This window comes from Oncorhynchus nerka, linkage group LG24 (genome assembly GCF_034236695.1).
Source record: "Oncorhynchus nerka isolate Pitt River linkage group LG24, Oner_Uvic_2.0, whole genome shotgun sequence".
NCBI classification, from domain to species: Eukaryota; Metazoa; Chordata; class Actinopteri; order Salmoniformes; family Salmonidae; genus Oncorhynchus; species Oncorhynchus nerka.
In genome coordinates, this window is record NC_088419.1 from 9,236,664 (window position 1) to 9,260,808 (window position 24,145).

General features: G+C 50.7%; 1 protein-coding gene across 1 annotated transcript in view; it reads left to right on the plus strand.

Moving 5' to 3' along the window:
• zfyve1 (zinc finger, FYVE domain containing 1) overlaps positions 1-24,145 on the plus strand; it is a 46,430-nt gene that overhangs the window by 13,628 nt on the left and 8,657 nt on the right. The window contains exons 6-11 of the mRNA XM_065008586.1: positions 440-548; positions 4,978-5,075; positions 5,274-5,391; positions 19,151-19,321; positions 21,792-21,972; positions 23,180-23,293. Coding sequence (XP_064864658.1) covers positions 440-548; positions 4,978-5,075; positions 5,274-5,391; positions 19,151-19,321; positions 21,792-21,972; positions 23,180-23,293 — 791 coding nt within the window. The remainder of the gene's footprint in view (positions 1-439; positions 549-4,977; positions 5,076-5,273; positions 5,392-19,150; positions 19,322-21,791; positions 21,973-23,179; positions 23,294-24,145) is intronic.

Sequence of the window (24,145 nt, forward strand, 5' to 3'; positions counted from 1 at the left end):
CCTCTTCCTGTCAGGTCTGACTGTATGAACAGTACAGTAATAAACCTCTTCCTGTCAGGTCTGACTGTAATGAACAGTACAGTAATGAACCTCTTCCTGTCAGGTCTGGCTGTAATGAACAGGACAGTAAAAAACCTCTTCCTGTCAGGTCTGACTGTAATGAACAGTACAGTAATAAACCTCTTCCTGTCAGGTCTGACTGTAATGAATAGGACAGTAATAAACCTCTTCCTGTAATTAACAGTACAGTAATAAACCTCTTCCTGTCAGGTCTGACTATAATGAACAGTACAGTAATAAACCTCTTCCTGTCAGGTCTGACTGTAATGAACAGTAATAAACCTCTTCCTGTCAGGTCTGACTGTAGGAACAGTAATAAACCTCTTCCTGTCAGGTCTGACTGTAATGAACAGTACAGTAATAAACCTCTTCCTGTCAGGTCTGGCTGTGTGAACAGTATGAACCATCTGAAAGAGGAAGTGGATCACGAGGCTAAACACCGCTGTCGCTACACTGCTCAATACGACAACCGCATCTACACCTGTAAAGTACAGTACAGTACAGTAATAAACCTCTTCCTGTCAGGTCTGACTGTATGAACAGTACAGTAATAAACCTCTTCCTGTCAGGTCTGATTGTAATGAACAGTACAGTAATTAAACACTGTGATAAACCTCTTCCTGTCAGGTCTGACTGTATGAACAGTACAGTAATAAACCTCTTCCTGTCAGGTCTGATTGTAATGAACAGTACAGTAATTAAACACTGTGATAAACCTCTTCCTGTCAGGTCTGGCTGTAATGAACAGTACAGTAATAAACCTCTTCCTGTCAGGTCTGACTGTAGGAACAGTACAGTAATAAACCTCTTCCTGTCAGGTCTGACTGTAATGAACAGTACAGTAATAAACCTCTTCCTGTCAGGTCTGACTGTAATGAACAGTAATAAACCTCTTCCTGTCAGGTCTGACTGTAATGAACAGTAATAAATCTCTTCCTGTCAGGTCTGACTGTAATGAACAGTAATAAACCTCTTCCTGTCAGGTCTGGCTGTAATGAACAGTAATAAACCTCTTCCTGTCAGGTCTGACTGTAATGAACAGTAATAAACCTCTTCCTGTCAGGTCTGGCTGTAATGAACAGTAATAAACCTCTTCCTGTCAGGTCTGGCTGTAATGAACAGGACAGTAAAAAAACCTCTTCCTGTCAGGTCTGACTGTAATGAACAGTACAGTAATGAACCTCTTCCTGTCAGGTCTGACTGTAATGAACAGTACAGTAATAAACCTCTTCCTGTCAGGTCTGACTGTATGAACAGTACAGTAATAAACCTCTTCCTGTCAGGTCTGACTGTAATGAACAGTACAGTAATGAACCTCTTCCTGTCAGGTCTGACTGTAATGAACAGTACAGTAATTAAACACTGTGATAAACCTCTTCCTGTCAGGTCTGACTGTAATGAACAGTAATAAACCTCTTCCTGTCAGGTCTGACTGTAATGAATAGTAATAAACCTCTTCCTGTCAGGTCTGGCTGTAATGAACAGTACAGTAATAAACCTCTTCCTGTCAGGTCTGGCTGTAATGAACAGGACAGTAAAAAACCTCTTCCTGTCAGGTCTGACTGTAATGAACAGTACAGTAATGAACCTCTTCCTGTCAGGTCTGACTGTAATGAACAGTACAGTAATAAACCTCTTCCTGTCAGGTCTGACTGTATGAACAGTACAGTAATAAACCTCTTCCTGTCAGGTCTGACTGTAATGAACAGTACAGTAATGAACCTCTTCCTGTCAGGTCTGACTGTAATGAACAGTACAGTAATTAAACACTGTGATAAACCTCTTCCTGTCAGGTCTGACTGTAATGAACAGTAATAAACCTCTTCCTGTCAGGTCTGACTGTAATGAATAGTAATAAACCTCTTCCTGTCAGGTCTGGCTGTAATGAACAGTAATAAACCTCTTCCTGTCAGGTCTGGCTGTAATGAACAGTACAGTAATAAACCTCTTCATGTCAGGTCTGACTGTAATGAACAGTACAGTAATAAACCTCTTCCTGTCAGGTCTGGCTGTAATGAACAGTAATAAACCTCTTCCTGTCAGGTCTGACTGTAATGAACAGTACAGTAATAAACCTCTTCCTGTCAGGTCTGGCTGTAATGAACAGGACAGTAAAAACCTCTTCCTGTCAGGTCTGACTGTAATGAACAGTACAGTAATGAACCTCTTCCTGTCAGGTCTGACTGTAATGAACAGTACAGTAATAAACCTCTTCCTGTCAGGTCTGACTGTATGAACAGTACAGTAATAAACCTCTTCCTGTCAGGTCTGACTGTAATGAACAGTACAGTAATGAACCTCTTCCTGTCAGGTCTGGCTGTAATGAACAGGACAGTAAAAAACCTCTTCCTGTCAGGTCTGACTGTAATGAACAGTACAGTAATAAACCTCTTCCTGTCAGGTCTGACTGTATGAACAGTACAGTAATAAACCTCTTCCTGTCAGGTCTGACTGTAATGAATAGGACAGTAATAAACCTCTTCCTGTAATTAACAGTACAGTAATAAACCTCTTCCTGTCAGGTCTGACTATAATGAACAGTACAGTAATAAACCTCTTCCTGTCAGGTCTGACTGTAATGAACAGTAATAAACCTCTTCCTGTCAGGTCTGACTGTAGGAACAGTAATAAACCTCTTCCTGTCAGGTCTGACTGTAATGAACAGTACAGTAATAAACCTCTTCCTGTCAGGTCTGGCTGTGTGAACAGTATGAACCATCTGAAAGAGGAAGTGGATCACGAGGCTAAACACCGCTGTCGCTACACTGCTCAATACGACAACCGCATCTACACCTGTAAAGTACAGTACAGTAATAAACCTCTTCCTGTCAGGTCTGACTGTATGAACAGTACAGTAATAAACCTCTTCCTGTCAGGTCTGATTGTAATGAACAGTACAGTAATTAAACACTGTGATAAACCTCTTCCTGTCAGGTCTGACTGTATGAACAGTACAGTAATAAACCTCTTCCTGTCAGGTCTGATTGTAATGAACAGTACAGTAATTAAACACTGTGATAAACCTCTTCCTGTCAGGTCTGGCTGTAATGAACAGTACAGTAATAAACCTCTTCCTGTCAGGTCTGACTGTAGGAACAGTACAGTAATAAACCTCTTCCTGTCAGGTCTGACTGTAATGAACAGTACAGTAATAAACCTCTTCCTGTCAGGTCTGACTGTAATGAACAGTAATAAACCTCTTCCTGTCAGGTCTGACTGTAATGAACAGTAATAAATCTCTTCCTGTCAGGTCTGACTGTAATGAACAGTAATAAACCTCTTCCTGTCAGGTCTGGCTGTAATGAACAGTAATAAACCTCTTCCTGTCAGGTCTGACTGTAATGAACAGTAATAAACCTCTTCCTGTCAGGTCTGGCTGTAATGAACAGTAATAAACCTCTTCCTGTCAGGTCTGGCTGTAATGAACAGGACAGTAAAAAACCTCTTCCTGTCAGGTCTGACTGTAATGAACAGTACAGTAATGAACCTCTTCCTGTCAGGTCTGACTGTAATGAACAGTACAGTAATAAACCTCTTCCTGTCAGGTCTGACTGTATGAACAGTACAGTAATAAACCTCTTCCTGTCAGGTCTGACTGTAATGAACAGTACAGTAATGAACCTCTTCCTGTCAGGTCTGACTGTAATGAACAGTACAGTAATTAAACACTGTGATAAACCTCTTCCTGTCAGGTCTGACTGTAATGAACAGTAATAAACCTCTTCCTGTCAGGTCTGACTGTAATGAATAGTAATAAACCTCTTCCTGTCAGGTCTGGCTGTAATGAACAGTAATAAACCTCTTCCTGTCAGGTCTGGCTGTAATGAACAGTACAGTAATAAACCTCTTCCTGTCAGGTCTGGCTGTAATGAACAGGACAGTAAAAAACCTCTTCCTGTCAGGTCTGACTGTAATGAACAGTACAGTAATGAACCTCTTCCTGTCAGGTCTGACTGTAATGAACAGTACAGTAATAAACCTCTTCCTGTCAGGTCTGACTGTATGAACAGTACAGTAATAAACCTCTTCCTGTCAGGTCTGATTGTAATGAACAGTACAGTAATAAACCTCTTCCTGTCAGGTCTGACTGTAATGAACAGTACAGTAATGAACCTCTTCCTGTCAGGTCTGGCTGTAATGAACAGGACAGTAAAAAACCTCTTCCTGTCAGGTCTGACTGTAATGAACAGTACAGTAATAAACCTCTTCCTGTCAGGTCTGACTGTATGAACAGTACAGTAATAAACCTCTTCCTGTCAGGTCTGACTGTAATGAATAGGACAGTAATAAACCTCTTCCTGTAATTAACAGTACAGTAATAAACCTCTTCCTGTCAGGTCTGACTATAATGAACAGTACAGTAATAAACCTCTTCCTGTCAGGTCTGACTGTAATGAACAGTAATAAACCTCTTCCTGTCAGGTCTGACTGTAGGAACAGTAATAAACCTCTTCCTGTCAGGTCTGACTGTAATGAACAGTACAGTAATAAACCTCTTCCTGTCAGGTCTGGCTGTGTGAACAGTATGAACCATCTGAAAGAGGAAGTGGATCACGAGGCTAAACACCGCTGTCGCTACACTGCTCAATACGACAACCGCATCTACACCTGTAAAGTAGGAACACAGATGGACAGTCTCACTCACTCACTCTCACTCTCACTCACACACTCACTCACTCAATCAATCACACTCTCACACACTCACTCAATCACTCACACACTCACTCACACCCACTCACTCACACCCACTCACACTCACTCACACCCACTCACACTCACTCACTCACACTCACTCTCACTCACACTCACTCAATCACTCACTCACTCAATCAATCACACTCTCACACTCACTCACTCCTTCACTCACTCACACACACACACGCGGCTTTGTCTGAGCATGTGCTCTCTGCTCCTCAGGCGTGCTATGAGGGAGGGAAGGAGGTGATTGTGATTCCCAAGACGACAGCCTCCTCTGACTCTCCCTGGTTTGGTCTGGCCACGTACGCCTGGTCTGGGTGAGTCCTGAACACGTAGAACTCCTCATTATAATATCCTGTTCTGATGTCATAGTGAGTCACTACCTCTAATGGAAAGTCCTTTTATTTTTCTGACTTTCAATGTTTCAGCTGATCACATCTGATCTCTGATAGTATAACAGAGAGTGTGTGTTAGCTGAACTGAAGTAGTGTTGTTGTTGTTGTTGTTGTTTACAGGTATGTGATAGAGTGTCCCAACTGTGGAGTTATCTACAGAAGTAGGCAGTACTGGTACGGGAACCAGGACCCAGTGGACACAGTGGTCAGGACTGAGATACAACACATCTGGCCTGGGGTAAGAACAACAGAGGGCTCCCCTACTTATGCCTGGGCCCGTATTCATGCAGCGTCTCAGAGTACGAGTGTTGTTCTATGGGCAGGTCCATGTCCTTTTAATCATTGGATCTAACAGGCAAAACTGATCCTTCATCATCTCTCCTACTCTGAGAGGCATCTCTCCTACTCTGAGAGGCATCTCTCCTACTCTGAGAGGCGAGGGGCATCTCTCCTACTCTGAGAGGCATCTCTCCTACTCTGAGAGGAGAGGGGCATCTCTTCTACTCTGAGAGGCATCTCTCCTACTCTGAGAGGCGATGGGCATCTCTCCTACTCTGAGAGGCGATGGGCATCTCTCCTACTCTGAGAGGGGAGGGGCATCTCTCCTACTCTGAGAGGCGATGGGCATCTCTCCTACTCTGAGAGGCATCTCTCCTACTCTGAGAGGCATCTCTCCTACCCTGAGAGGCGAGGGACATCTCTCCTACTCTGAGAGGAGAGGGGCATCTCTCGTACTCTGAGAGGCGAGGGACATCTCTCGTACTCTGAGAGGCGAGGGACATCTCTCGTACTCTGAGAGGCGAGGGACGTCTCTCCTACTCTGAGAGGCGAGGGGCGTCTCTCCCTAGTCTGAGCGATGGGCGTCTCCTAGTCTGAGAGGCGGGCGTCTCTCCCTAGTCTGAGAGGCAGGGGCGTCTCTCCTAGTCTGAGAGACGAGGGGCGTGTCTCCTAGTCTGAGAGGCGAGGGGCGTCTCTCCTAGTCTGAGAGGCGAGGGGCGTCTCTCCTAGTCTGAGAGGCGAGGGGCGTCTCTCCTAGTCTGAGAGGCGAGGGGCGTCTCTCCTAGTCTGAGGCGGCGTCTCCTAGTCTGAGAGGCGGGCGTCTCCTAGTCTGAGGGCGGGCGTCTCCTAGTCTGAGAGGCGATGGGCGTCTCTCCTAGTCTGGGCGTCTCTCCTAGTCTGAGAGGCGAGGCGGCGTCTCCTAGTCTGAGAGGCGGGCGTCTCTCCTAGTCTGAGAGGCGGGGCTCTCCTAGTCTGAGAGGCGAGGGGCGTCTCTCTAGTCTGAGGCGGGCGTCTCTCCTAGTCTGAGAGGCGGGCGTCTCCTAGTCTGAGGCGGGCGTCTCTCCAGTCTGAGAGGCGGGCGTCTCTCCTAGTCTGAGAGGCGGGCGTCTCCTAGTCTGAGGAAGGGGCGTCTCCTAGTCTGAGAGGCGGGCTCCTAGTCTGAGGCGGCGTCTCTCCTAGTCTGAGGCGGGGCGTCTCCTAGTCTGAGGCGGCGTCTCTCCTAGTCTGAGAGGCGGGGCGTCTCCGAGTCTGAGAGGCGGGCGTCTCCGAGTCTGAGGCGGGCGTCTCTCCGAGTCTGAGAGGCGGCGTCTCCGAGTCTGAGAGGCGAGGGGCGTCTCTCCGAGTCTGAGAGGCGAGGGGCGTCTCTCCGAGTCTGAGAGGCGAGGGGCGTCTCTCCGAGTCTGAGAGGCGAGGGGCGTCTCTCCGAGTCTGAGAGGCGTGGGGCGTCTCTCCGAGTCTGAGAGGCGAGGGCTTCTCTCCTACTCTGAGGGCATCTCTCCTACTCTGAGGGGCATCTCTCCTACTCTGAGAGGCGAGGGCGTCTCCCTACTCTGAGAGGCGAGGGGCGTCTCTCCTACTCTGAGAGGGGAGGGGCGTCTCTCCTACTCTGAGAGGGGAGGGGCGTCTCTCCTACTCTGAGAGGCGAGGGCATCTCTCCTACTCTGAGAGGCGAGGTCATCTCTCTTACTCTGAGGGCATCTCTCCTACTCTGAGAGGGAGGGCATCTCTCCTACTCTGAGAGGGGAGGGGCATCTCTCCTACTCTGAGGCGGGTCATCTCTCTTACTCTGAGGGGCATCTCTCCTACTCTGAGGGCATCTCTCCTACTCTGAAGGGCATCTCTCCTACCCTGAGAGGGGAGGGGCATCTCTCCTACTCTGAGGGGCATCTCTCCTACTCTGAGGGGCATCTCTCCTACTCTGAGGGCATCTCTCCTACTCTGAGAGGGGAGGGGCATCTCTCCTACTCTGAGAGGCGAGGTCATCTCTCTTACTCTGAGGGCATCTCTCCTACTCTGAGGGGCATCTCTCCTACTCTGAAGGGCATCTCTCCTACTCTGAGAGGCGAGGGTCATCTCTCTTACTCTGAGGGGCATCTCTCTTACTCTGAGGGGCATCTCTCCTACTCTGAAGGGCATCTCTCCTACCCTGAGAGGGGAGGGGCATCTCTCCTACTCTGAGAGGAGGGCATCTCTCCCTACTCTGAGAGGCGAGGGCATCTCTCCTACTCTGAGAGGCGAGGGGCGTCTCTCCTACTCTGAGAGGCGAGGGGCATCTCTTCTACTCTGAGAGGCATCTCTCCTACTCTGAGAGGGGAGGGGCATCTCTCCTACTCTGAGAGGCGAGGGGCATCTCTCCTACTCTGAGAGGCGAGGGGCATCTCTCCTACTCTGAGAGGCGGGCATCTCTCCTACTCTGAGAGGCGAGGGCATCTCTCCTACTCTGAGAGGCGAGGGCATCTCTCCTACTCTGAGAGGCGATGGGCATCTCTCCTACTCTGAGGGCATCTCTCCTACCCTGAGAGGGGAGGGGCATCTCTCCTACTCTGAGGGGCATCTCTCCCTACTCTGAGGGCATCTCTCCTACTCTGAGGGCATCTCTCCTACTCTGAGGGGCATCTCTCCTACTCTGAGAGGGGAGGGGCATCTCTCCTACTCTGAGAGGCGAGGGTCATCTCTCTTACTCTGAGGGCATCTCTCCCTACTCTGAGGGCATCTCTCCTACTCTGAAGGGCATCTCTCCTACTCTGAGAGAGGCGAGGGTCATCTCTCTTACTCTGAGGGCATCTCTCTTACTCTGAGGGCATCTCTCCTACTCTGAAGGGCATCTCTCCTACCCTGAGAGGGAGGGGCATCTCTCCTACTCTGAGAGGGGAGGGGCATCTCTCCTACTCTGAGGGGCATCTCTCCTACTCTGAGGGGCATCTCTCCTACTCTGAGGGCATCTCTCCTACTCTGAGAGGGAGGGGCATCTCTCCCTACTCTGAGAGGCGAGGGTCATCTCTCTTACTCTGAGGGGCATCTCTCCTACTCTGAGGGGCATCTCTCCTACTCTGAAGGGCATCTCTCCTACTCTGAGAGGCGAGGGTCATCTCTCTTACTCTGAGGGGCATCTCTCTTACTCTGAGGGGCATCTCTCCTACTCTGAAGGGCATCTCTCCTACCCTGAGAGGGGAGGGGCATCTCTCCTACTCTGAGAGGGGAGGGGCATCTCTCCTACTCTGAGAGGCGAGGGGCATCTCTCCTACTCTGAGAGGCGAGGGGCGTCTCTCCTACTCTGAGAGGCGAGGGGCATCTCTTCTACTCTGAGAGGCATCTCTCCTACTCTGAGAGGGGAGGGGCATCTCTCCTACTCTGAGAGGCGAGGGGCATCTCTCCTACTCTGAGAGGCGAGGGGCATCTCTCCTACTCTGAGAGGCGAGGGGCATCTCTCCTACTCTGAGAGGCGAGGGGCATCTCTCCTACTCTGAGAGGCGAGGGGCATCTCTCCTACTCTGAGAGGCGATGGGCATCTCTCCTACTCTGAGGGGCATCTCTCCTACCCTGAGAGGGGAGGGGCATCTCTCCTACTCTGAGGGGCATCTCTCCTACTCTGAGGGGCATCTCTCCTACTCTGAGGGGCATCTCTCCTACTCTGAGGGGCATCTCTCCTACTCTGAGAGGGGAGGGGCATCTCTCCTACTCTGAGAGGCGAGGGTCATCTCTCTTACTCTGAGGGGCATCTCTCCTACTCTGAGGGGCATCTCTCCTACTCTGAAGGGCATCTCTCCTACCCTGAGAGGGGAGGGGCATCTCTCCTACTCTGAGAGGGGAGGGGCATCTCTCCTACTCTGAGAGGCGAGGGGCATCTCTCCTACTCTGAGAGGCGAGGGGCATCTCTTCTACTCTGAGAGGCATCTCTCCTACTCTGAGAGGGGAGGGGCATCTCTCCTACTCTGAGAGGCGAGGGGCATCTCTCCTACTCTGAGAGGCGAGGGGCATCTCTCCTACTCTGAGAGGCGAGGGGCATCTCTCCTACTCTGAGAGGCGAGGGGCATCTCTCCTACTCTGAGAGGCGATGGGCATCTCTCCTACTCTGAGGGGCATCTCTCCTACTCTGAGGGGCATCTCTCCTACTCTGAAGGGCATCTCTCCTACCCTGAGAGGGGAGGGGCATCTCTCCTACTCTGAGGGGCATCTCTCCTACTCTGAAGGGCATCTCTCCTACTCTGAGAGGGGAGGGGCATCTCTCCTACTCTGAGAGGCGAGGGGCGTCTCTCCTACTCTGAGAGGCGAGGGGCGTCTCTCCTACTCTGAGAGGCGAGGGGCGTCTCTCCTACTCTGAGAGGCGAGGGGCGTCTCTTCTACTCTGAGAGGCGAGGGGCGTCTCTTCTACTCTGAGAGGCGAGGGGCGTCTCTTCTACTCTGAGAGGGGAGGGGCATCTCTCCTACTCTGAGAGGGGAGGGGCGTCTCTCCTACTCTGAGAGGGGAGGGGCATCTCTCCTACTCTGAGAGGGGAAGGGCATCTCTCCTACTCTGAGAGGGGAGGGGCATCTCTCCTACTCTGAGAGGGGAGGGGCATCTCTCCTACTCTGAGAGGGGAGGGGCATCTCTCCTACTCTGAGAGGGGAGGGGCATCTCTCCTACTCTGAGAGGCGAGGGGCATCTCTCCTACTCTGAGAGGCGAGGGTCATCTCTCTTACTCTGAGGGGCATCTCTCCTACTCTGAGAGGGGAGGGGCATCTCTCCTACTCTGAGAGGCGAGGGTCATCTCTCTTACTCTGAACTCTGAGGGCATCTCTCCTACCCTGAGAGGGGAGGGGCATCTCCCTACTCTGAGGGCATCTCTCCCTACTCTGAGGGCATCTCTCCTACTCTGAAGGGCATCTCTCCTACTCTGAGAGGCGAGGGTCATCTCTCCTACTCTGAGGGCATCTCTCCCTACTCTGAGAGGGCATCTCTCCTACTCTGAGAGGGGAGGGGCATCTCTCCTACTCTGAGAGGCGAGGGGGGCATCTCCCCTACTCTGAGGCGAGGGCGTCTCTCCTACTCTGAGAGGGCGGGGCATCTCTTCTACTCTGAGAGGCATCTCTCCTACTCTGAGAGGGGAGGGGCATCTCTCCTACTCTGAGAGGCGAGGGGCATCTCTCCTACTCTGAGAGGCGAGGGGCATCTCTCCTACTCTGAGAGGCGAGGCATCTCTCCTACTCTGAGAGGCGAGGGGCATCTCTCTCCTACTCTGAGAGGCGATGGGCATCTCTCCTACTCTGAGAGGCGAGGGCATCTCTCCTACTCTGAGGGCATCTCTCCTACCCTGAGAGGGGAGGGGCATCTCTCCTCTGAGGGCATCTCTTACTCTGAGGGCATCTCTACTCTGAGGGCATCTCTCCTACTCTGAGGGGCATCTCTCCTACTCTGAGAGGAGGGGCATCTCTCCTACTCTGAGAGGGCATCTCTCTTACTCTGAGGGCATCTCTCCTACTCTGAGGGGCATCTCTCCTACTCTGAGGGCATCTCTCCTACTCTGAGGCGGGGCATCTCTCTTACTCTGAGGGGCATCTCTCCTACTCTGAGAGGAGGGCATCTCTCCTACTCTGAGAGGAGGGCATCTCTCATCTGAAGGCGAGGGGCATCTCTCTACTCTCTGAGGCGAGGGCATCTCTCCTGCTCTGAGAGGGGCATCTCTTCTACTCTGAGAGGCATCTCTCCTACTCTGAGGGAGGGGCATCTCTCCCTACTCTGAGAGGCGAGGGGCATCTCTCCTGAGCAGGCTCTGAGAGGCATCTCTCTGAGAGAGGGGGCAGGGGCATCTCTCCCCTCTCCTGAGAGGCGAGGGCATCTCTCCTGCTCTGAGGAGAGGGGCATCTCTCCTACTCTGAGGGCATCTCTTCTACTCTGAAGGTCTCCTACTCGGGCATCTCTCCTAGAGGAGGGGCATCTCTCCCTCTGAGGGGCGTCTCTCCTACTCTGGGGCATCTCTCCTACTCTGAGAGGGGAGGGCATCTCTCCTACTCTGAGGGGCGAGGCGTCTCTCCTACTCTGAGAGGCGGGCATCTCTCCTACTCTGAGGGCATCTCTCCTACCTCTGAGCATCTCTCCTACTCTGGGGCATCTCTCCTACTCTGAGAGGGAGGGGCATCTCTCCTACTCTGAGGGCATCTCTCCTACTCTGAGGGGCATCTCTCCTACTCTGAGGGCATCTCTCCTACCTCTGAGAGGGGAGGGGCATCTCTCCTACTCTGAGGGCATCTCTCCTACTCTGAGGGCATCTCTCCTACTCTGAGGACTCTGAGGGCATCTCTCCTACTCTGAGAGGGGAGGGCATCTCTCCTACTCTGGGGGCATCTCTCTTACTCTGAGGGCATCTCTCCCCTGGCTGAGGGGGGCATCTCTCCTACTCTGAGAGGAGGGCATCTCTCCCCTACTCTGAGGCGGCATCTCCCTACTCTGAGGCGGGGGCATCTCTCCTACCTCTGAGAGGCGAGGGCATCTCTTCTAGAGGAGGGAGGGGCATCTCTCCCTACTCTGAGAGGGAGGGGCATCTCTCCCCTACTCTGAGAGGCGGGGGGCATCTCTCCTACTCTGAGGAGGGCATCTCTCCTACTCTGAGAGGGGCATCTCTCCTACTCGAGGGCATCTCTCCTGCTCTGAGAGCGAGGGGGCATCTCTCCTACTCTGAGGGGCATCTCTCCCTACTCTGAGGGCATCTCTCCTACTCTGAGGGCATCTCTCCTACCCTGAGAGGGGAGGGGCATCTCTCCCCTACTCTGAGGCATCTCTCCTACTCTGAAGGGCATCTCCTCTCTGGGAGGAGGGCATCTCTCCTCTGAGAGGGGAGGGGCATCCCTACCTAAGGCGAGGGGGGCTCTCCTACTCTGAGAGGCGGGCGTCTCTCTACTCTGAGGCGGGCGTCTCTCCTACTCTGAGAGGCGGGGCGTCTCTTCTACTCTGAGAGGCGGGCGTCTCTTCTACTCTGAGGCGGGGCATCTCTCTTCTGAGAGCGGGGCGTCTCTCTGAGAGGGGAGGGGCATCTCTCCTACTCTGAGAGGGAGGGGCGTCTCTCCTACTCTGAGGGGGAGGGGCATCTCTCCTACTCTGAGAGGGAGGGGCATCTCTCCTACTCTGAGAGGGAGGGGCATCTCTCCTACTCTGAGAGGGGAGGCATCTCCTACTCTGAGAGGGGAGGGGCATCTCTCCTACTCTGAGAGGGGAGGGCATCATCTCTCCCTACTCTGAGAGGCTGAGGGCATCTCCTACTCTGAGAGGGAGGCATCTCTCCCTACTCGAGGGCATCTCTCTTACTCTGAGGGCATCTCTCTCTGAGGGCATCTCTCCTCTGAGAGGGGAGGGGCATCTCTCCCCTACTCTGAGGGCATCTCTCCCTCTGAGGGGTCATCTCTCCTACTCTGAGGGCATCTCTCCTACTCTGAGGGCATCTCTCCTACCTCTGAGAGGGAGGGGCATCTCTCCTACTCTGAGGGCATCTCTCCTACTCTGAGGGCATCTCTCCTACTCTGAAGGGCATCTCTCCTACTCTGAGAGGCGAGGGGTCATCTCTCCTACTCTGAGAGGCATCTCTCCTACTCTGAGGGCATCTCTCCTGAGAGGGGAGGGCACTCTGAGAGGCGAGGCATCTCTACCTACCCTGAGAGAGGGAGGGGCATCTCTCCTACTCTGAGAGGGGAGGGGCATCTCCTACTCTGAGGGGGGCATCTCTCCCTACCTGAGAGGCGAGGGCATCTCTCCTACTCTGAGAGGCGGGGCATCTCTCCTACTCTGAGAGGGACTCTGAGAGGGGAGGGGCATCTCTCCTGAGAGGGAGGGCATCTCTGAGCGAGGGCATCTCTCCTACTCTGACTCTGAGGCGGGTCATCTCTCTTACTCTGAGGGCATCTCTCTACTCTGAGGGCATCTCTCCTACTCTGAAGGGCATCTCTCCTACCCTGAGCATCTCTCCTACTCTGAGAGGGAGGGGCATCTCTCCTACTCTGAGAGGCGAGGGGCATCTCTCCTACTCTGAGAGGCGAGGGGCATCTCTCCTACTCTGAGAGGCGAGGGGCATCTCTCCTACTCTGAGAGGGGAGGGGCATCTCTCCTACTCTGAGAGGGGAGGGGCATCTCTCCTACTCTGAGAGGGGAGGGGCATCTCCTACTCTGAGAGGGGAGGGGCATCTCTCCCACTCTGAGAGGAGGGGCATCTCTCCTCTGAGAGGGAGGGGCATCTCTCCTCTGAGAGGGGAGGGGCATCTCTCCTACTCTGAGAGGGGGAGGGCATCTGAGAGGAGGGGCTCCTACTCTGAGGGCATCTCTCCTACTCTGAGAGGGGAGAGGCATCTCTCCTACTCTGAGAGGCGATGGGCATCTCTCCTACTCTGAGAGGCGATGGGCATCTCTCCTACTCTGAGAGGCATCTCTCCTACTCTGAGAGGCATCTCTCCTACTCTGAGAGGCGAGGGACATCTCTCCTACTTTGTCTGGTGATTTACAGGGTCTCAGGGCCTGTTGGTAATATGACACCTGTCTGGTGATTTACAGGGTCTCAGGGCCTGTTGGTAATATGACACCTGTCTGGTGATTTACAGGGTCTCAGGGCCTGTTGGTAATATGACACCTGTCTGGTGATGTACAGGGTCTCAGGGCCTGTTGGTAATATGACACCTGTCTGGTGATGTACAGGGTCTCAGGGCCTGTTGGTAATATGACACCTGTCTGGTGATTTACAGGGTCTCAGGGCCTGTTGGTAATATGACACCTGTCTGGTGATTTACAGGGTCTCAGGGCCTGTTGGTAATATGACACCTGTCTGGTGATTTACAGGGTCTCAGGGCCTGTTGGTAATATGACACCTGTCTGGTGATTGACAGGGTCTCAGGGCCTGTTGGTAATATGACACCTGTTTAGGTTCTGGTCCACTTGTATGAGGGCTAGACGGGGTAGAGTTTAGGTTCTGGTCCACTTGTATGATGGCTAGACGGGGTAGAGTTTAGGTTCTGGTCCACTTGTACGAGGGCTAGAGGGGGTAGAGTTTAGGTTCTGGTCCACTTGTATGAGCGTGAGACGGGGTACGGGTTTCTCCACGCATCGCGCCGACAGAAACAAACATCTTTCTGGTAAGAAGAGTGGCGGGGGCGTATGCCTCATGACTAACGAGACATGGTGTGATGAAGGAAACATACAGGAACTCAAATCCTTCTGTTCACCTGATTTAGAATTCCTCACAATCAAATGTAGACCGCATTATCTTCCAAGAGAATTCTCTTCGATTATAATCACAGCCGTATATATCCCCCCCCAAGCAGACACGTCGATGGCTCTGAACGAACTTTATTTAACTCTTTGCAAACTGGAAACCATTTATCCGGAGGCTGCATTCATTGTAGCTGGGGATTTTAACAAAGCTAATCTGAAAACAAGACTCCCTAAATTTTATCAGCATATCGATTGCGCAACCAGGGGTGGTAAAACCTTGGATCACTGTTACTCTAACTTCCGCGACCCATATAAGGCCCTGCCCCGCCCCCCTTTCGGAAAAGCTGACCACGACTCCATTTTGTTGATCCCTGCCTACAGGCAGAAACTAAAACAAGAGGCTCCCACGCTGAGGTCTGTCCAACGCTGGTCCGACCAAGCTGACTCCACACTCCAAGACTGCTTCCATCACGTGGACTGGGACATGTTTCGTATTGCGTCAGATAAAAATATTGACGAATACGCTGATTCGGTGTGCGAGTTCATTAGAACGTGCGTTGAAGATGTCGTTCCCATAGCAACGATAAAAACATTCCCTAACCAGAAACCGTGGATTGATGGCAGCATTCGCGTGAAACTGAAAGCGCGAACCACTGCTTTTAATCAGGGCAAGGTGTCTGGCAACATGACCGAATACAAACAGTGCAGCTATTCCCTCCGCAAGGCTATTAAACAAGCTAAGCGTCAGTACAGAGACAAAGTAGAATCTCAATTCAACGGCTCAGACACAAGAGGCATGTGGCAGGGTCTACAGTCAATCACGGACTACAGAAGAAACCCAGCCCAGTCACGGACCAGGATGTCTTGCTCCCAGGCAGACTAAATAACTTTTTTGCCGCTTTGAGGACAATACAGTGCCACTGACACGGCCTGCAACGAAAACATGCGGTCTCTCCTTCACTGCAGCCGAGGTGAGTAAGACATTTAAACGTGTTAACCCTCGCAAGGCTGCAGGCCCAGACGGCATCCCCAGCCGCGCCCTCAGAGCATGCGCAGACCAGCTGGCCGGTGTGTTTACGGACATATTCAATCAATCCCTATACCAGTCTGCTGTTCCCACATGCTTCAAGAGGGCCACCATTGTTCCTGTTCCCAAGAAAGCTAAGGTAACTGAGCTAAACGACTACCGCCCCGTAGCACTCACTTCCGTCATCATGAAGTGCTTTGAGAGACTAGTCAAGGACCATATCACCTCCACCCTACCTGACACCCTAGACCCACTCCAATTTGCTTACCGCCCAAATAGGTCCACAGACGATGCAATCTCAACCACACTGCACACTGCCTAACCCACCTGGACAAGAGGAATACCTATGTGAGAATGCTGTTCATCGACTACAGCTCGGCATTCAACACCATAGTACCCTCCAAGCTCGTCATCAAGCTCGAGACTCTGGGTCTCGACCCCGCCCTGTGCAACTGGGTACTGGACTACCTGACGGGCCGCCCCCAGGTGGTGAGGGTAGGCAACAACATCTCCTCCCCGCTGATCCTCAACACGGGGGCCCCACAAGGGTGCGTTCTGAGCCCTCTCCTGTACTCCCTGTTCACCCACGACTGCGTGGCCACGCACGCCTCCAACTCAAACATCAAGTTTGCGGACGACACAACAGTGGTAGGCTTGATTACCAACAACGACGAGACGGCCTACAGGGAGGAGGTGAGGGCCCTCGGAGTGTGGTGTCAGGAAAATAACCTCACACTCAACGTCAACAAAACTAAGGAGATGATTGTGGACTTCAGGAAACAGCAGAGGGAACACCCCCCTATCCACATCGATGGAACAGTAGTGGAGAGGGTAGCAAGTTTTAAGTTCCTCGGAATACACATCACAGACAAACTGAATTGGTCCACTCACACTGACAGCGTCGTGAAGAAGGCGCAGCAGCGCCTCTTCAACCTCAGGAGGCTGAAGAAATTCGGCTTGTCACCAAAAGCACTCACAAACTTCTACAGATGCACAATCGAGAGCATCCTGGCGGGCTGTATCACCGCCAGGTACGGCAACTGCTCCGCCCTCAACCGTAAGGCTCTCCAGAGGGTAGCGAGGTCTGCACAACGCATCACCGGGGGCAAACTACCTGCCCTCCAGGACACCTACACCACCCGATGTTACAGGAAGGCCATAAAGATCATCAAGGACATCAACCACCCGAACCACTGCCTGTTCACCCCGCTATCATCCAGAAGGCGAGGTCAGTACAGGTGCATCAAAGCTGGGACCGAGAGACTGAAAAACAGCTTCTATCTCAAGGCCATCAGACTGTTAAACAGCCACCACTAACATTGAGTGGCTGTTGCCAACACACTGTCATTGACACTGACCCAACTCCAGCCACTTTAATAATGGGAATTGATGGGAAATGATGTAAATATATCACTAGCCACTTTAAACAATGCTACCTTATATAATGTTACTTACCCTACATTATTCATCTCATATGCATACGTATATACTGTACTCTAGATCATCGACTGCATCCTTATGTCACTAGCCACTTTAACTATGCCACTTTGTTTACTTTGTCTACATACTCATCTCATATGTATATACTGTACTCGATACCATCTACTGTATGCTGCTCTGTACCATCACTCATTCATATATCCTTATGTACATATTCTTTATCCCCTTATACTGTGTATAAGACAGTAGTTTTGGAATTGTTAGTTAGATTACTTGTTGGTTATCACTGCGTTGTCGGAACTAGAAGCACAAGCATTTCGCTACACTCGCATTAACATCTGCTAACCATGTGTATGTGACAAATAAAATTTGATTTGATTTGATTTGGGTAGAGTTTAGATTCTGGTCCACTTGTATGAGGGCTAGACGGGGTAGAGTTTAGGTTCTGGTCCACTTGTATGAGGGCTAGAGGGGGTAGAGTTTAGGTTCTGGTCCACTTGTATGAGGGCTAGACTGGGTAGAGTTTAGGTTCTGGTCCACTTGTATGAGGGCTAGACTGGGTAGAGTTTAGGTTCTGGTCCACTTGTATGAGGGCTAGACGGGGTAGAGTTTAGGTTCTGGTCCACTTGTATGAGGGCTAGAGGGGGTAGAGTTTAGGTTCTGGTCCACTTGTATGAGGGCTAGACGGGGTGGAGTTTAGGTTCTGGTCCACTTGTATGAGGGCGAGAGGACATGACCATAAAGGCATATATTTGTTTCTTTCTCCATATTTGTAATGTCATAGTGGACTGCACTGTTTCCTAGTGTAGAGCAATATGTAAACCTACCAGGAGAGTCACCCTTCACCCTGCCATTAACAATGTCTCTCACCTCCATCCCCCCCTGCTCTCTCTTTCCCTCTTCTTCTCTCCCTTTCCTCCCTCTCTCTCTCCCCCTTCTCTTTCCTCCCTCTTCTCTCTCCCCTTCTCTCTCCTCCCTCTTCTCTCTCTCCCTTCTCTCTCCCCCTTCTCTCTCTCCTCCCTCTTCCTCTCCTCTCTCTTCTCTCATCCTCCCTTCCCCTCCTCCCTCTCCCCTTCTCTCCCTCGCTCTCCTCCCCCTTCTCTCTATTCCCTCTTCTCTCTCCTCCCTCTTCTCTCTCCTCCCTCTTCTCTCCCTCACTCCTTCTCCCCTCTCTCCTCCCTCTTCTCTCTCCCCCTCCCTCTTCTCTCCCTCTCTCCTTCTCCCCTCTCTCTCTCCTCCCTCTTCTCTCTCCCCCTCCCTCTTCTCTCCCTCACTCCTTCTCCCCTCTCTCTCTCCTCCCTCTTCTCTCTCCCCTCCCTCTTCTCTCCCTCTCTCCTTCTCCCCTCTCTCTCTCCTCCCTCTTCTCTCTCCCCCTCCCTCTTCTCTCCCTCTCTCCTTCTCCCCTCTCTCTCTCCTCCCTCTTCTCTCCCCCTCCCTCTTCTCTCCCTCTCTCCTTCTCCCCTCTCTCTCTCCTCCCTCTTCTCTCTCCCCCTCCCTCTTCTCTCCCTCTCTCCTTCTCCCCTCTCTCTCTCCTCCCTCTTCTCTCTCCCCCTCCCTCTTCTCTCCCTCTCTCCTTCTCCCCTCTCTCTCTCCTCCCCCTTCTCTCTCCTCCCTCTTCTCTCCCTCACTCCTTCCCCATCTCTCTCTCCTCCCTCTTCTCTCTCCCCCTCCCTCTTCTCTCCCTCTCTTTCTCCCCTCTCTCTCTCCTCCCTCTTCTCTCTCCCCCTCCCTCTTCTCTCCCTCTCTCCTTCTCCCCCTCTCTCTCCTCCCTCTTCTCTCTCCCCCTCCCTCTTCTCTCCCTCTCTCCTTCTCCCCTCTCTCTCTCCTCCCTCTTCTCTCTCTCTCCCTCCCTCTCTCTCCCTCTCCCTTTCTCCTCCTCTCTCTCTCCTCCCCTTTCTCTCTCCTCCCTCTTCTCTCCCTCACTCCTTCCCCCATCTCTCTCTCCTCCCTCTTCTCTCTCCCCCTCCCTCTTCTCTCCCTCTCTCCTTCTCCCCTCTCTCTCTCCTCCCTCTCTCCTTCTCCCCTCTCTCTCTCCTCCCTCTTCTCTCCCTCTCTCCTTCTCCCCTCTCTCTCTCCTCTCTCCAGTCAGATGGTTTTCTGAAGGACAACAACAATGCAGCTCAGCGACTGTTGGACGGTGTGAACTACATCTCCCAGAGTGTGTCAGAGCTCAGTGTGAAACCTGCCAAAGCTGTCACTTCCTGGCTGACCGACCAGATTGCCCCGGCCTACTGGAAACCCAACTCCCTCATCCTGGTACGTGGTCCTCACAGCCATCTGGACACACAGGTTTAGACACAGCGTGGATCCAATCATGGGATCCCATTCCTAGCCAGTGATTCCCTAAATTTAGGTATTATGCCTCAGCTGTGCAGTGAACATGTTTGGACATATTCATGTTGTCATGGATTATTATTATTGTTTGACTGTGTAAAGACTGTCCATTTCTCTGATGACTGTGTAAAGACTGTCCATTCCTCTGATGACTGTGTAAAGACTGTCCATTTCTCTGATGACTGTGTAAAGGCTGTCCATTCCTCTGATGACTGTGTAAAGACTGTCCATTTCTCTGATGACTGTGTAAAGGCTGTCCATTTCTCTGATGACTGTGTAAAGACTGTCCATTTCTCTGATGACTGTGTAAAGACTGTCCATTTCTCTGATGACTGTGTAAAGACTGTCCATTTCTCTGATGACTGTGTAAAGACTGTCCATTTCTCTGATGACTGTGTAAAGACTGTCCATTTCTCTGATGACTGTGTAAAGACTGTCCATTCCTCTGATGACTGTGTATAGACTGTCCATTTCTCTGATGACTGTGTATAGACTGTCCATTTATCTTATGACTGTGTAAAGACTGTCCATTTCTCTTATGACTGTGTAAAGGCTGTCCATTCCTCTGATGACTGTGTAAAGGCTGTCCATTTCTCTTATGACTGTGTAAAGGCTGTCCATTTATCTTATGACTGTGTAAAGGCTGTCCATTTCTCTTATGACTGTGTAAAGGCTGTCCATTTAGCTTATGACTGTGTAAAGACTGTCCATTTCTCTTATGACTGTGTAAAGACTGTCCATTTCTCTTATGACTGTGTAAAGGCTGTCCATTCCTCTGATGACTGTGTAAAGACTGTCCATTTCTCTTATGACTGTGTAAAGGCTGTCCATTTCTCTGATGACTGTGTATAGACTGTCCATTTCTCTTATGACTGTGTATAGACTGTCCATTTCTCTGATGACTGTGTAAAGGCTGTCCATTCCTCTGATGACTGTGTAAAGGCTGTCCATTTATCTTATGACTGTGTAAAGGCTGTCCATTTCTCTTATGACTGTGTATAGACTGTCCATTTATCTTATGACTGTGTAAAGACTGTCCATTTCTCTGATGACTGTGTATAGACTGTCCATTTATCTTATGACTGTGTAAAGACTGTCCATTTCTCTTATGACTGTGTAAAGACTGTCCATTTCTCTGATGACTGTGTAAAGACTGTCCATTTATCTTATGACTGTGTAAAGACTGTCCATTTCTCTGATGACTGTGTATAGACTGTCCATTTATCTTATGACTGTGTAAAGACTGTCCATTTCTCTGATGACTGTGTAAAGACTGTCCATTTCTCTTATGACTGTAAAGGCTGTCCATTTCTCTTGTGACTGTGTAAAGACTGTCCATTTATCTGATGACTGTGTAAAGACTGTCCATTTCTCTTATGACTGTGTAAAGACTGTCCATTTCTCTGATGACTGTGTAAAGACTGTCCATTTCTCTTATGACTGTAAAGGCTGTCCATTTCTCTTGTGACTGTGTAAAGACTGTCCATTTCTCTGATGACTGTGTAAAGACTGTCCATTTCTCTTATGACTGTGTAAAGACTGTCCATTTCTCTTATGACTGTGTAAAGACTGTCCATTTCTCTGATGACTGTGTATAGACTGTCCATTTCTCTGATGACTGTGTAAAGGCTGTCCATTCCTCTGATGACTGTGTAAAGACTGTCCATTTCTCTGATGACTGTGTAAAGACTGTCCATTTCTCTGATGACTGTGTAAAGACTGTCCATTTCTCTGATGACTGTGTATAGACTGTCCATTTATCTTATGACTGTGTAAAGACTGTCCATTTCTCTGATGACTGTGTAAAGACTGTCCATTTCTCTTATGACTGTGTAAAGGCTGTCCACTTATCTTATGACTGTGTAAAGACTGTCCATTTCTCTTGTGTGCTTGTGTTTTCAGCCTGTGATATAATCTCTCTCCTGTGTCTCTGTGTTCTCTGTGTCTCTGTGTCTCTGTTCTCTGTGTTCTGTGTCTCTGTTCTCTGTGTTCTGTGTCTCTGTTCTATGTGTCTCTGTGTCTCTGCGTTCTCTGTGTCTCTCTGTCTCTGTTTCTCTGTGTCTCTGTGTTCTCTCTGTCTCTGTGTCTCTCTGTCTCTGTGTCTCTGCGTTCTCTGTGTCTCTGTGTCCTCTGTCTCTGCGTTCTCTGTGTCTCTGTGTCTCTGTGTTCTCTGTGTCTGTGTTCTCTGTGTCTCTGTCTCTCTGTGTTCTCTGTGTCTCTGTGTTCTCTGTGTCTCTGCGTTCTCTGTGTTCTCTGTGTTCTCTGTGTTCTCTGTGTTCTCTGTGTTCTCTGTGCCTCTGTCTCTCTGTGTTCTCTGTGTCTCTGTGTTCTCTGTGTCTCTGCGTTCTCTGTGTCTCTGCGTTCTCTGTGTTCTCTGTGTTCTCTGTAACAGAAATGTTCTAAGTGCAGTGAGGTGTTCCAGGACAACGATACTAAGCACCACTGCCGTGCCTGTGGAGAGGGCTTCTGTGACGGCTGCTCCACCAAGAACCGTCCTGTTCCTGAGAGGGGCTGGGGGCTCGCCCCCGTACGGGTCTGTGATGCCTGCTTCCTGAACCGGAGCGTCTCAGAAGGCAAGGACGTTGTTGTATATCACAAACGATGTCTACAGTTATCCTATGATGTCCCAATAGGTCTTTAAAGAATACTCTTAGATAAACCCGGATGTCACATGAACATCAAAATTAGGTGGTGAATCGTGTAATCAAATCATGTTATTTGTCACATGCGCTGAATATAACAGGTGTAGACCTTACAGTGAAATGCTGAATATAACAGGTGTAGACCTCACAGTGAAACGCTGAATATAACAGGTGTAGTAGACCTTACAGTGAAACGCCGAATATAACAGGTGTAGACCTTACAGTGAAACGCCGAATATAACAGGTGTAGACCTTACAGTGAAACGCTTACTGACAGACCATTAACCAACAATGCAGTTTTAAGAAAAAAACAAGTGTTAACTTCAATTTATTTAGTAAATACTTAACAACAATAAATAATAAAATAACAGTAATGAGGCTATATACAGGGGGTACCGGCAGAGTCAATGTGCGGGGGCACAGGTTAGTCGAGGTAACATGTTGGCATTACAGACTCGGTCAGGGACAGGTTGAAAATGTCAGTGAGGACACCTGCCAGTTGGTCAGCGCATGCTCTGAGTACACGTCCTGGTAATCCGTCTGGCCCCGCGTCCTTGTGAATGTTGACCTGTTTAAAGGTTTTACATCGGCTACGGAGAGCGTGATCACACAGTCCTCCAGAACAGCTGGTGCTCTCATGCATGCTTCAGGACTACCTGACATGATGACTCCTTGCTGTCCCCAGTCCACCTGACTGTGCTGCTGCTCCAGTTTCAACTGTTCTGCCTTATTATTATATGACCATGCTGGTAATTTATGAACATTTGAACATCTTGGCCATGTTCTGTTATAATCTCTACCCGGCACAGCCAGAAGAGGACTGGCCACCCCACATAGCCTGGTTCCTCTCTAGGTTTCTTCCTAGGTTTTGGCCTTTCTATTGAGTTTTTCCTAGCTACCGTGCTTCTACACCTGCATTGCTTGCTGTTTGGGGTTTTAGGCTGGGTTTCTGTACAGCACTTTGAGATATCAGCTGATGTACGAAGGGCTATATAAATACATTTGATTTGATGCTTCAGTGTTGCTTGCCTCAATGTTTTCCCCCTTTTTACTTTTTTCCCCCCTACTCTTATTTTCTAGTTGCCATATCTCATGAATAATATTTTTCTCCTTCCTTCCTTCTGTGCGTGTGTTGCAGAGCTGCTGGATGCCGCGTTGGAGGAGGAGGAAGGAGGGACACTCAGTAGGAGAGTAGGAGAGGCTGTTCAGAATACACTGGGAGCTGTGGTCACTGCTACATACATCCCTCTGGGTGAGTACTGTTGCCCTCTGGATGAGTACTGTAGCCCTCTGGGTGAGTACTGTAGCCCTCTGGATGAGTACTGTAGCCCTCTGGATGAGTACTGTAGCCCTCTGGATGAGTACTGTAGCCCTCTGGGTGAGTACTGTAGCCCTCTGGGTGAGTACTGTAGCCCTCTGGATGAGTACTGTAGCCCTCTGGGTGAGTACTGTAGCCCTCTGGATGAGTACTGTAGCCCTCTGGGTGAGTACTGTAGCCCTCTGGATGAGTACTGTTGCCCTCTGGGTGAGTACTGTAGCCCTCTGGATGAGTACTGTTGCCCTCTGGGTGAGTACTGTAGCCCTCTGGATGAGTACTGTTGCCCTCTGGGTGAGTACTGTAGCCCTCTGGATGAGTACTGTAGCCCTCTGGATGAGTACTGTAGCCCTCTGGATGAGTACTGTTGCCCTCTGGGTGAGTACTGTAGCCCTCTGGATGAGTACTGTAGCCCTCTGGATGAGTACTGTAGCCCTCTGGGTGAGTACTGTTGCCCTCTGGATGAGTACTGTTGCCCTCTGGGTGAGTACTGTAGCCCTCTGGGTGAGTACTGTAGCCCTCTGGGTGAGTACTGTAGCCCTCTGGGTGAGTACTGTTGCCCTCTGGATGAGTACTGTTGCCCTCTGGGTGAGTACTGTAGCCCTCTGGATGAGTACTGTAGCCCTCTGGGTGAGTACTGTAGCCCTCTGGGTGAGTACTGTAGCCCTCTGGGTGAGTACTGTAGCCCTCTGGGTGAGTACTGTAGCCCTCTGGGTGAGTACTGTTGCCCTCTGGATGAGTACTGTTGCCCTCTGGGTGAGTACTGTAGCCCTCTGGGTGAGTACTGTA